The sequence below is a fragment of the Oncorhynchus tshawytscha genome, linkage group LG01 (assembly GCF_018296145.1).
Source record: "Oncorhynchus tshawytscha isolate Ot180627B linkage group LG01, Otsh_v2.0, whole genome shotgun sequence".
In the NCBI taxonomy this organism is placed as follows: Eukaryota; Metazoa; Chordata; class Actinopteri; order Salmoniformes; family Salmonidae; genus Oncorhynchus; species Oncorhynchus tshawytscha.
Window position 1 is genome coordinate 26,621,732 of NC_056429.1, and position 13,719 is coordinate 26,635,450.

Genomic DNA, 13,719 nt, shown 5'->3' on the forward strand with positions numbered 1-13,719 from the left:
TGCACAGTACAGGTTTATCATGGACATTAAATGTCCGTCTTTTTAACCATAGAAAATTATACTTACTTTTCTGACTTTCCAAATGTTTTTATTTCCATAACTTCTCCATGGCTACCAATAAAGGTTACCCCCATCCTGCAATTCAATTGTTTCATGTGACATTGCTGACCATAAATACTGTAACATGCAGACTGGTCGCCCATACATAACCCATGACCATAACTGTAATACGCAGACTGTGGTCTGGAATGTGGTGAACCTCAAACTATTTGTCTCAATAAATGTTCATTTGTCTGAGTGCTTGTATGTCCATAAAGACCTGTGTGACCAGCATTGGTCATATAGCTATATATATATTTATATGAATTTGATTTACCAACAACAGTACAAATGGGTTGAACAGCGAAACATGACAGCTATCCTCCTGGGTACCTTTTAGTGGCTTCCACCAGTGCTTTCTCATCTGGCGAGGAGGCATAGTACTCCATCTGGGAGGAGAAGCCATTAGCGTTGGGGAAGGGGTTCCCCGGGCCGTCACCTGGCTGTTCGTAGCTGATCTGCACTGTGTGGCACAGCGATACTGCCTTCAGGAACAGCAACTCCTCCCGACTCTGAGAGGTGGCAGACAGACGGAGAGCGAAAGAGAGACAGACATGAGAAAAGTACTTAGAGTCATCAAACCAGTGCGAGGGTCCAAATCCATGAGGACAGTCAATTAATAATTGTTTAACATATGATTGGAAATGCAGACCTAAGCATGTATATTTAATGAATGCACAGACAACACATGGATAAATAACGTATTGCAAGTCAATTGGGCGATATGAAAGGTTTTAATGGTGTTTACTAGAGGAGGCACAGATCCGTCAGGCGAGTCATCCGTCATCCCCTCGTGTACAAGCTTTCCATTGATTTCCTGGTATTTGATACCATTGATTGAACATTCACGGAACAGCATCTCATTCTCCGTCAGGGTGCCGGTTTTATCCGTAAACACGTATTCCACCTAGAACACACACACACAGTGGCTGATCATAACACACAAACTCTGCGATGACGTTGAGCATGGGGCGCCATAAACAGTAGTGAAGTGCTTTATGTCCAGACCTGTCCCAGCTCCTCGTTGAGGTCAGACGTGTTGACCTGAGCCATCTGGTCGCTCTCCTCATGATAGAGGTCCAAGTCCCAGCCAATGAAAAACGAGCCCAGGAATTTCTGCATCTCCACAGTGACGTAGAGTGAGATGGGGATGATAAAGTTGTACAGGACCAGAAACGCCAGGAAATCAGAGATGAACTTCAGGATCTGTCAACAAGGAAGTGGGTGGAAAATAATACAACGAGGAAATAATAGTATACTGTATTGAAGTTAAGACTGATGTAAAATCATTTCTATTCTATTTTTTATTTATAAACATAAAAGACAATTCATAAAATAAAATAAATCCCCAAATACAAGGAACTGGAAAACAAAAGTACTCAAAGCCCGAAATGAGGCAGGAATCAACAAGGCAGAAATAAAAACAATTCAAAGAGAGGACATAGAAGGCACAGTATGTGGGTATGTACGGGTGTATATGTGGGGGCAGTGCGGGAGTGTTTGAAGATGGGGTGCCTGTGTGTTTTGTGTGATTAGGAAAGTTTGATGAGAAAAGTGAGTGAATAAGGAAAATTATTGCAAATACCAGAGCCCATGTGTGTCTGCAAGCAGAAGTTGTAACAGGGAGAGTTTTTGCGCTAATATGGGATATACTTTTTTTTTTAAACAGAGCAGCACAAACTGGCCCTAACCAGAATAGAAAGAATGGGAGCCCCCGGTGCACAACTGAGCAAGAAGGCCAGCATCCCGGAGTCGCCTCTTCACTATTGACGTTGAGACTGGTGTTTTTGCGGGTACTATTTCATGAAGCTGCCAGATGAGGACTTGTGAGGCGTCTGTTTCTCACACTAGACATTAATGTACTTGTCCTCCTGCTCAGTTGTGCACCAGGGCATCCCACTCCTCTTTCTATTCTGGTTAGAGCCAGTTTGCGCTGTTCTTTGAAGTGAGAAGTACACAGCATTGTACGAGATCTTCAGTTTCTTGGAAATTTCTCGCATGGAATTGCCTTCATTTCTCAGAACAAGAATAGACTGACGAGTTTCAGAAGAAACTCTTTGTTTCTAACCATTTTGAGCCTATAATCAAACCCACAAATGCTGATGATCCAGATACTCAACTAGTCTAAAGAAGGCTAGTTTTATTGTTTCTTTAAATCAGAACAGTTTACAGCTATGCTAACATAATTGCAAAAGTGCTTTCTAATGATCAATTAGCCTTTTAAATTTATAAACTTGGATTAGATAACACAACGTGTCATTGGAACACAGGAGTGATGGTTGCTGATAATGGGACTCTGTACACCTATGTAGGTATTCCATTCAAAAAAGAAATCTGTCATTTCCAGCTACAATAGTAATTTACAAAATTAACAAAGTCTACACTGTATGTCTGATCAATTTGATGTTATTTTAATAGCCAGAAAATGTGCTTTTCTTTCAAAAACAAGGACATTTCTAAGTGACCCCAATCTTTGGAATGGTAGTGCACACACACACACACACACACACACACACACACACACTTACATACACTTAGGTTGGAGTCATTAAAACTAGTTTTTCAACCACTCCACAAATTTCTTGTTAACAAATTATAGTTTCGGCAAGTCGGTTAGGACATCTACTTTGTGCATGACACAAGTCATTTTTCCAACAATTGTTTACAGACAGATTATTTCACTGTATCACAATTCCAGTGGGTCAGAACTTTACATACACTGAGTTGACTCTGCCTTTAAACAGCTTGGAAAATTCCAGAAAATTAGGCTAATTGACATCATTTGAGTCAATTGGAGGTGTACCTGTGGATGTATTTCAAGGTCTACCTTCAAACTCAGTGCCTCTTTGCTTGACATCATGAGGAAATCAAGAAAGCAAAAAATTGTAGACCTCCACAAGTCTGGTTCATCCTTGAGAGCAATTTCCAAACACCTGAAGGTACCACGTTCATCTGTACAAACAATAGTACGCAAGTATAAACACCATGCGACCACGCAGCCGTCATACCGCTCAGGAAGGAGACGCATTCTGTCTCCTAGATATGAACGTACTTTGGTGCAAAAAGTGCAAATCAATCCCAGAACAACAGCAAAGGACCTTGTGAAGATGCTGGAGGAAACAGGTACAAAAGTATCTATATCCACAGTAAAAACTAGTCCTATATAGACATAACCTGAAAGGCCGCTCAGCAAGGAAGAAGCCACTGCTCCAAAACTGCCAAAAAAAGCCAGACTACGGTTTACAACTGCACATGGTGACAAAGATCGTACTTTTCAGAGAAATGTCCTCTGGTCTGATGAAACAAAAATAGAACTGTTTGGCCATAATGACCATCTTTATGTTTGGAGGAGAAGGGGGAGGCTTGCAAGCCGAAGAACACCATCCCAACCATGAAGCACGGGGGTGGCAGCATCATGTTGTGGAGTGCTTTGCTGCAGGAGGGACTGGTGCACTTCACAATACAGATGGCATCATGAGGAAAAGAAAATTGTGTGGATATATTGAAGCAAAATCTCAAGACATCAGTCAGGAAGTTAAAGCTTGGCCGCAGATGGGTCTTCCAAATGGACAATGACTCCAAGAATACTTCCAAAGTTGTGGCAAAATGGCTTAAGGACAACAAAGTCAAGGTATTGGAGTAGCCATCACAAAGCCCTGATCTCAATCTTATCGAACATTTGTGGGCAGAACTGAAAAAGCATGTGCGAACAAGGAGGCCTACAAACCTGACTCAGTTACACCAGCTCTATCAGGAGGAATGGGCCAAAATTCACCCAACTTATTGTGGGAAGCTTGTGGGAAGCTTGTGGAAGGCTACCTGAAACGTTTGACCCAAGTTAAACAATGTAAAGGCAATGCTACCAAATACTAATTGAGTGTATTGTAAACTTCTGACCCAAAGGGAATGTGAAGAAGGAAATAAAAGCTGAAAGAAATCATTCTCTCTACTAATATTCTGACATTCCTTATTCTGATCCTAACTGACCTAAAACAGGGAATTTCTGCTAGGATTAAATGTCAGGAATTGTGAAAACTGAGTTTAAATTTATTTGGCTACGGTGTATGTAAACTTCCGACTTCAACTGTACACACACACACACACTGGGGAGAACACGTATGACACACTGCCGATTTTGCAGGTTTTCCTACTTACAAAGCATGTAGAGGTCTGTCATTTTTATCATAGGTGGGGATGCTTTTCTGCAAAGGGGACAGGACGACTGCACCGTATTGAAGGGAGGATGGATGGGGCCAAGTATCGCGAGATCTTGGCAGACAACCTCCTTCCCTCAGTAAGAGTATTGAAGATGGGTCGTGGCTGGGTCTTCCAGCATGACAACGACCCGAAACACATAGCCAGGGCAACTAAGGAGTGGCTCCTTAAGAAGCATCTAAAGGTCCTGGAGTGGCCTAGCCAGTCCCAGACCTGAACCCAATAGAAAATCTTTGGAGGGAGCTGAAAGTCCGTATTGCCCAGCGACAGCCCCGAAACCTGAAGGATCTGGAAGGTCTGTATGGAGGAAATCCCTGTTGCAGTGTGTGCAAACCTGGTCAAGAACTACAGGAAACATATGATCTCTAAAATTGCAAACAAAGGTTTCTGTACCAAATATTAAGTTCTGCTTTTCTGATGTATCAAATACTTATGTCATGCAATAAATTGCTAATTAATTACTTAAAAATCATACAATGTGATTTTCTAGATTTTTGTTTTAGATTCCGTCTCTCACAGTTGAAGTGTACCTATGATAAAAATTACAGACCTCTACATACTTTGTAAGTAGAAAAACCTGCAAAATCGGCAGTGTATCAAATACTTGTACCAAACACACACACACACACACCTAGTGTTCAGGGAAACTAACTCATTTTCTGGTGCACTGCTCAAATCTCCCCTTTCGCCCTCAGAACAGCTTCATTTTATCAAGGTATGGATATGTAACCTGATACAGCAGTCCTCCGATTTAGCCTAACAGAAGTTGATTTATAAGCAAATGACCTCTACCTGCATTGCTCCGCGCAATGGCCGCCATTATGCCATCAATGACTTGAATGGGGACACCCGTTCTATTCATTTTATTTCTACAGCAGCACATGCAGTCAGGAGCGGAGGAAAAAATGGGTCTTAAATGATTATGTTAGCTATTCAAATGGTTATGACAGTGACCATAGTCATTTGGCTGGTCAATTACCATCATACAAAGATCCATGACAGTGACCGCCCTAGTGGAAACATCTTCCCACCTTCACTCATTCACTGCATTATCCACAAAAACAACAAACTATTTGTAAATAAAGAATACATATCCAAGAATCCTATGAAATCAAAGATCATCAGTTAAAGAGAGTGATTTACCAGTGTGAATAAAGTGTCTCAGACAGTGACTGACCTGGCTGCTGTTCCTCTCCTGCTCTGTCTTCTGGTTGTAGAAGGGCTCGTCCCACTTCTTCTCAGCCTGCCAGGCGTACTTCAGGATGGTGCTGAGGATGGCCTCAAACAGCAGGATGCCCAGGTAGATGAGCAGAAAGGTGTTCATGGACCTGAGAGACAAACACCAAAAGACACACACTCTCTGATATACTTACTGTAAAGCTGAACCTGAAATCTGAGAAGAAAAAACTCAAGTGTTCAGTGTTGCTGTAGAGGTGCAGAATATCCTAATGCTCACTTCTCCACTGCAGAGCGCTTCTGGGATTTGCACTTGTAGTTCAGGGCCATCTTGGACTCCATCCCAGTGTAAACTGCTACACCTGCAAATCAAGAGTGGAACTTTAGTGAACCATGCATAGACAACAACCAACTGGGCAACTAGGGACAAAAGAGGATAACTGAGGACAGAAAGCAATATGACGACAACAGTGAGAGCAAGAAGCCACTTACCAAAAATTTCTTTGGTATTTTTCAATCTTGCTCCTCGAAGCAGCAGGTTTTCAGGTCCAATGGGTCTAATGAAGCAGGTACAACATAATAACTTTTCTTTCACCAGCAAATGGAAACAATGTGCTATTCAATCCATGTAACCCAGATAAAAATCCAATCAACTAGAATTGCAATCTCACCTTACAATCTCTTCTTCTTGTTGGGTTACTGTTATTCGCCCAACAAACCTGAAAGTAGAGGCATTTCTTCTGAGTGGGAAGAGTTACAGAGTAGCAGAGAAACTGCAACACACACAATCTCTAAAAAATACCTCCATTCCGGCCAGTAGAAATGTGAAAAATAATAAGTCGTCCTTTTCAGTTATGGCAGTGGGCCACTTTGTGCGGCCCGCTTGCGGTGATTTTCCTTTGTTCCATTCAGAATACATAACAATGATACATACAATTTCAATTCAATGTATTTAATGCAGTCCTGAATCACTTAACTGAATATATCTATTGTTCCCTGGATGGCAGATAGATGGCAGTATAGCGCAGCTGTTGAACAGAAAGGCTGAAATATAACGTTTGCCGAAATAGAACGCAACTGCTCAGCTACAGCGACCAACACATATCAGTTTGCTACTAGCTAATTTTGCAGTCTGGCGACATGGATCGATTTATTGTAAAAAATAAATGTAAATCTATTGACAATGAAAATGAGGGGGACGAGCTGGAGAACAACGTGACAGCAATGAACGAACAACCACCGGAGAACCAGGAAAATCAGGAAGATGGCGGCTGGGTAATGCAGCTAGCTAACGTAGCTCCGGTGCCTAAGAAAAGGATACGGTCGATTCAAGAACACAGAAAGTTCCAAGAGAAATGGACAGACAAGTATTTTTTTGTACTGCATGCTGGGACTAATTTTGTCTTATTTGCCAGAAGGCAGTCAATTGTTTTAAACGAGCAAATATAGAGCAACATTTCCAGTCACACCATGCCCACTTTGACAAAACATATCTGCCACAAAGCAACCTGAGAAATGACAAAATAGCGCAACTTTAAGGAAAACAAAAACGATGGACAGATCTAGCACTGTTGCAGAGAGAACGGCAGAGGCAACATGTGAGATTGCTTAGATACTTGCAAGAAACAAGAAGGCCATCACAGACGCGGAGATTCTCAAATATGTTTTTTGGCATTAGACAAAATATTGTATGCTGATTTCACAAACAAGGGAGCTATTTTAAAGCAAATTAAGGGACTGCAACTCTCAGACTCGACCATAACAAGACGCATAGAAGACATCGGCGAGGACAGAGGAAAGCAACTGATTACTGACATATTCGTGGCGCAGTGTTTTAGTATTGCGCTTGACGAAATCACTGTTGAAGTGACATTGCCCAACTATGTGTTTGGGTCCACTTCCCTTAAAAACAAGTCGTTCAGAAAGGAACTTTTGTGTTTCCTTCCCCTTCAGGGACAAACACGAGGAGAGGGTATTCTGAAAGCCCTTGTTATATTTTTTGCCAATAACAATATTGACTGGTCAAATCTTATCTGTGTGCACTGACCGCGCCCCAAACATGCGAGGGAAGGAGAAGGGACTCATAGGCCTGATGAAAGAGAGGATATTCCCGAATTTGTTATGTTTCATTGTATCATTCATCAGGAAGCACTAAACTCAAAGACTGACTTACAGAATGTGATGCAGCAAGTCGTGCGCGTGGTGAACATTATTATTGCGAGGGCACGGAATCACCTGCAATTCCGTGAGTTGCTGGAGGAAACCCAGACAGAATACGGCGACTTGATATTTCACAATGAGGTAAGATGGCTGTCTCGTGGCAGAGTTTTGGAAACATCCCTCCTCCCTCAAATCTGTGAATTTGTTGCAAGCAAGGGGAGAGAGAAGCCAGAGCTGGATGATCCACAGTGGATATTAAAGCTGCCTTTTTTGACTGACATCACCTGAATACAGTGAATCTCCAGCTCCAAGGTAAAGCTAAAATTCCGGGCAAAATGCTGCGTGTGGTCACAACGTTTCAAAATAAAATCCCCACACTCTTCATACTTGACAGTTTGTTAATTTCCCAAAACTCAGAGCAGTCACCACATCCAACCCAGACAAACTGCAACATTTTAGCTATGATGCATTTGTGCGTGTGTTGGAAGAGTTGAAGTTGGAGTTTAAGTCAAGATTCAAGGATATCATGGAGTTTTTCAACTTCATTGAGAACCCATTTCATGTGCCAGTGTCATCTCTGGCCCCAGTCATAACAGTCCTCTGTCCTGACCATGCAGGAATAGAGAGTGAGAGAGTGGAGCTGCAGGCAAATGACACATTGCAAGGTGAACTAAGATCAGGTGTTACCCTGGAGCCTTGTATCAGAAACAGCGTACCCACTTCTGAAGCAGTGTGTGCAAAGAGTGACATTTTTTGTCAGCACTTATTCATGTGAAGCAACATTTCAACAATGAACATGTTGAAACAAAAACAGAGAAACAGACTGACCAATGCACTCCTGGATCGCCTCACACGGATAGCAACAAACTACAGTGGGGCAAAAAAAAAATCCAGAAAAATCACATTGTAGGATTTTTAATGAATTTATTTGCAAATTATGGTGGAAAATAAGTATTTGGTCACCTACAAACAAGCAAGATTTCTGGCTCTCACAGACCTGTAACAACTTCTTTAAGAGGCTCCTCTGTCCTCCACTCGTTACCTGTATTAATGGCACCTTTGAACTTGTTATCAGTATAAAAGACACCTGTCCACAACCTCAAACAGTCACACTCCAAACTCCACTATGGCCAAGACCAAAGAGCTGTCAAAGGACACCAGAAACAAAATTGTAGACCTGCACCAGGCTGGGAAGACTGAATCTGCAATAGGTAAGCAGCTTGGTTTGAATAAATCAACTGTGGGAGAAATTGTTAGGAAATGGAAGACATACAAGACCACTGATAATCTCCCTCGATCTGGGGCTCAACGCAAGATCTCACCCCGTGGGGTCAAAATGATCACAAGAACGGTGAGCAAAAATCCCAGAACCACACCGGGGAACCTAGTGAATGACCTGCAGAGAGCTGGGACCAAAGTAACAAAGCCTACCATCAGCAAGGGCATTGAAGATGAAATGTGGCTGGGTCTTTCAGCATGACAATGATTCCAAACACACCGCCCGGGCAACGAAGGAGTGGCTTCATAAGAAGTATTTCAAGGTCCTGGAGTGGCCTAGCCAGTCTCCAGATCTCAACCCCATAGAAAATCTTTGGAGGGAGTTGAAAGTCTGTGTTGCCCAGCAACAGCCCCAAAACATCACTGCTCTAGAGGAGATCTGCATGGAGGAATGGGCCAAAATACCAGCAACAGTGTGTGAAAACCTTGTGAAGACTTACAGAAAACGTTTGACCTCTGTCATTGCCAATAAAGGGTATATAACAAAGTATTGAGATAAACTTTTGTTATTGACCAAATACTTATTTTCCACCATAATTTGCAAATAAATTCATTAAAAATCCTACAATGTGATTTTCTGGATTTTTCTTTCTCCATTTTGTCTGTCATAGTTGAAGTGTACCTATGATGAAAATTACAGGCCTCATCTTTTTAAGTGGGAGAACTTGCACAATTGGTGGCTGACTAAATACTTTTTTGCCCCACTGTATATATTTAGGATGAATTCATTGAAGGAGCATAAGGGACATTTTCACTCATCCAACTACTGAGGTTACCCTTGATGTTAACTTTCACTGCTATGCAGATGACACACAGCTGTACATTTCAATGAAACATGGTGAAGCCCCAAAATTGCCCTTGCTAGAAGCATGTGTTTCAGACATAAGGAAGTGGATGGCTGCAAACTTTCTACTTTTAAACTCGGACAAAACAGAGATGCTTGTTCTAGGTCCCAAGAAACAAAGAGATCTTCTGTTGAATTAATCTTAATGGTTGTACAGTCATCTCAAATAAAACTGTGACCTCGGCGTTACTCTGGACCCTGATCTCTCTTTTGAAGAACATATCAAGACCATTTCAAGGACAGCTTTTTTCCATCTACGTAACATTGCAAAAATCAGAAACTTTCTGTCCAAAAATGATGCAGAAAAATTAATCCATGCTTTAGTCACTTCTAGGTTAGACTACTGCAATGCTCTACTTTCCGGCTACCCGGATAAAGCACTAAATAAACTTCAGTTGGTGCTAAATACGGCTGCTAGAATCCTGACTAGAACCAAAAAATTTTATCATATTACTCCAGTGCTAGCCTCTCTACACTGGCTTCCTGTCAAAGCAAGGGCTGATTTCAAGGTTTTACTGCTAACCTACAAAGCATTACATGGGCTTGCTCCTACCTATCTCTCTGATTTGGTCCTGCCGTACATACCTACACGTACGCTACCGGTCACAAGACGCATGCCTCCTAATTGTCCCTAGAATTTCTAATTAAACAGCTGGAGGCAGGGCTTTCTCCTATAGAGCTCCATTTTTATGGAACGGTCTGCCTACCCATGTCAGAGACGCAAACTCGGTCTCAACCTTTAAGTCTTTACTGAAGACTCATCTCTTCAGTTGGTCATATGATTGAGTGTAGTCTGGCCCAGGAGTGGGAAGGTGAACGGAAAGGCTCTGGAGCAACGAACCGCCCTTGCTGTCTCTGCCTGGCCGGTTCCCCTCTTTCCACTGGGATTCTCTGCCTCTAACCCTATTACAGGGGCTGAGTCACTGGCTTACTGGGGCTCTCTCATGCCGTCCCTGGAAGGGGTGCGTCACCTGAGTGGGTTGATTCACTGATGTGGTCATCCTGTCTGGGTTGGCGCCCCCCCTTGGGTTGTGCCATGGCGGAGATCTTTGTGGGCTATACTCAGCCTTGTCTCAGGATGGTAAGTTGGTGGTTGAAGATATCCCTCTAGTGGTGTGGGGGCTGTGCTTTGGCAAAGTGGGTGGGGTTATAGCCTTCCTGTTTGGCCCTGTCCGGGGGTGTCCTCGGATGGGGCCACAGTGTCTCCTGACCCCTCCTGTCTCAGCCTCCAGTATTTATGCTGCAGTAGTTTATGTGTCAGGGGGCTAGGGTCAGTTTGTTATATCTGGAATACTTCTCCTGTCCTATTCGGTGTCCTGTGTGAATCTAAGTGTGCGTTCTCTAATTCTCTCTTTCTCTCTTTCTCTCGGAGGACAGCCCTAGGACCATGCCCCAGGACTACCTGACATGATGACTCCTTGCTGTCCCCAGTCCACCTGGCCGTGCTGCTGCTCCAGTTTCAACTGTTCTGCCTTCTTATTATTCGACCATGCTGGTCATTTATGAACATTTGAACATCTTGGCCATGTTCTGTTATAATCTCCACCCGGCACAGCCAGAAGAGGACTGGCCACCGAGCATAGCCTGGTTCCTCTCTAGGTTTCTTCCTAGGTTTTGGCCTTTCTAGGGAGTTTTTCCTAGCCACCGTGCTTCTACACCTGCATTGCTTGCTGTTTGGGGTTTTAGGCTGGGTTTCTGTACAGCACTTTGAGATATCAGCTGATGTACGAAGGGCTATATAAATACATTTGATTTGATTTGGATTTGATATGGGTCATATACATGTGATGTAGCCCATTTGATGTGTGTATGTATACATTTGTGATGCGCTGGCATCAAATCAATTGCATGTGCCCTATTGCTCTGAATTTTCTCTCAATTTATAATTGATAATATTGGAAGAAAAAGTACCCCAAATTAAAGATCTGTGCAGCCCTCTGAATGATTGTCTCAACTCAAAGTGGCCCCCTTACAAAAAATAGTGAGTAACACTGAGTTATGAGGACAGTGAAAGGAGAGCTCAGCGTTCTGACTGGCCAGTAAGAACAAGGTCTTGTGTTCTGGACTGTACCGTACCTATAAAGATCTGCATCTGGCTGCTGACACTCCACCACAGCATGTAGGGCCTCTAGCCTGGACACCGACTGAGACACCAATGTCTCTGGCACAGAGTAATGAGTCTACAAGACCAAAGAGAGAGTAGGGATATCTTTATGGAAAGAGACAAAGATAGCACTTTTATAGAATATAAATAAAAACATTTACAATGAGACAGTGAGCCTAAACGACAAAGAAATAGCCTAGTACATTGTAATGATTTACCAATGAATGTAGCTCAATAGTGCCGTACAAATTGCAACCGTTCCACAGCTCCAGCCTCTGTCAACTGTTTGACAGGTTGAAGGCCACAAGGCTTGTTAGGTTTCCATTTATAATTGAACTGAACCACTCCATGACTGCTTGAGGGGCAAAATCCAATCTGGTGGCTAAAGGAGTCTGTCCGCATGCTTTCCAGCTGAAACAGTCTGTGCATATATTATGATGACATTTTGTGACATTTTCGGGTGTTGGTGCACACAAACATTTTAATGGAGGTAAGCCGAAGTCGGTAGCCGAGGTCTATGGCCCTTCGTCGGTGATTGGTCAACAGTAGGGATTCTTCAATGAAGTGTTTTATTGAATCATTCTCATGCAAATCTTTGCACTTGAGAAATACTGCACCAAAACATATTGTGTTAGATGTAAAATTGCGTGACTATGATGTAATCTGCAAAAATATCAACATCAATGACACCTTTCTTGAGTTATCTAAGATTAATATAGACTATTTTGTGGCAGGGACTGGCTACGGTGTCTCAAGATGGACAAACAGTATTATTTAAGCCTTTTTTGTTTTTAAGGGAGCATGCGAGCACACTCGTTCACTTAGCAGAGTTTGACTAGGCGCCAGGCCAACAGAAGCATGCTGACGCCTTTACCCATGTGCAACCTTTTGTTGCTCTAACCCACTCAGTGAGAAAGCTAGTCCATCCCCCATTGGATTCTAATGTCATTACTGCAACACAAACAGCCATAAAAGACAAGTAGCTGGCACAGAAAGATGACAGAGGCTGCGCCCCTGAGATTGCACAAGAAATAATACATTGCAGTTGTCAAAAAAAATCTTCTGTTTGTGGCAATATACTCTCCAAACGTCAAATTTCCAGAGTGGGCTCCCTTTTAATGATATGACCAATTTATTAAAATAAGAAAAATTGATAAAGAAGTTATATGGCAGAAGCATTTTGATTAGAAGCAGATAATTAGATATTGCCTCTGGCAAAAACACGATATCGCGATAGAATGCATAAGTACTAGTTCAGGGAAATGAAAGGATGGAGACAGGCCATGAAAAGAGCAGTTTGTCCTCCCCTTATGAGAGGGGAAAGCTAATCCTTTTAGGGGATCATCCTTTTAGGGCTCAGAGAGAACAAAAGCGAGAGCGGGAAAAGAAGATTAAAAGCCCAACCTTCAGATTAGTCTCTCCGTCCAGGCTGGTTGTGGTGATGTGACACGTCCCCTCGGCTCGGTCCGATGATAAGAGGACCAAGTCCACTGGGAATGTCTCATCTTTGGCCACCCGGACTATATCCCCCACCTGAGTAGACAGCACAGAAAGACAGGTCACAACAGATGAATGAGAAGCAAAACTCCCCCATGTAATCCATGACCTCAGAATCCAATATTTTCTGAAGGACAGTGTAGTTCAATAGTAAATGCCACCATGCACTGTTTAAAAAAAAAAGGTACAGTTTTGCCCATGTGAAAACTGATACATTCCAGCTGCAGAACTGTTAAAACAATAAACTAAAACAGCCCTTGAATACACTTCTGAAATCTTCTGGCAGTTTAATGTACGATTTATTTTACCTTCAAAATGAATTATCCAAATGAACAAAAGATTAGTG

At 42.5% G+C, this 13,719-nt stretch overlaps 1 protein-coding gene across 5 annotated transcripts in view; it reads right to left on the minus strand.

Annotated features, from left to right (window-relative positions):
* Nucleotides 1-13,719, minus strand: part of LOC112248451 (phospholipid-transporting ATPase IF) — a 60,322-nt gene that overhangs the window by 24,047 nt on the left and 22,556 nt on the right. For all 5 annotated transcript variants that reach the window (XM_024417485.2, XM_024417504.2, XM_024417494.2 and 2 more), the window contains exons 6-15: nucleotides 13,281-13,409; nucleotides 11,849-11,952; nucleotides 6,162-6,209; nucleotides 5,983-6,047; nucleotides 5,771-5,852; nucleotides 5,492-5,642; nucleotides 1,108-1,305; nucleotides 848-1,006; nucleotides 433-611; nucleotides 67-135 (exon numbers count right to left, since the gene is read on the minus strand). In XM_024417485.2, coding sequence (XP_024273253.1) covers nucleotides 67-135; nucleotides 433-611; nucleotides 848-1,006; nucleotides 1,108-1,305; nucleotides 5,492-5,642; nucleotides 5,771-5,852; nucleotides 5,983-6,047; nucleotides 6,162-6,209; nucleotides 11,849-11,952; nucleotides 13,281-13,409 — 1,184 coding nt within the window. The remainder of the gene's footprint in view (nucleotides 1-66; nucleotides 136-432; nucleotides 612-847; nucleotides 1,007-1,107; nucleotides 1,306-5,491; nucleotides 5,643-5,770; nucleotides 5,853-5,982; nucleotides 6,048-6,161; nucleotides 6,210-11,848; nucleotides 11,953-13,280; nucleotides 13,410-13,719) is intronic.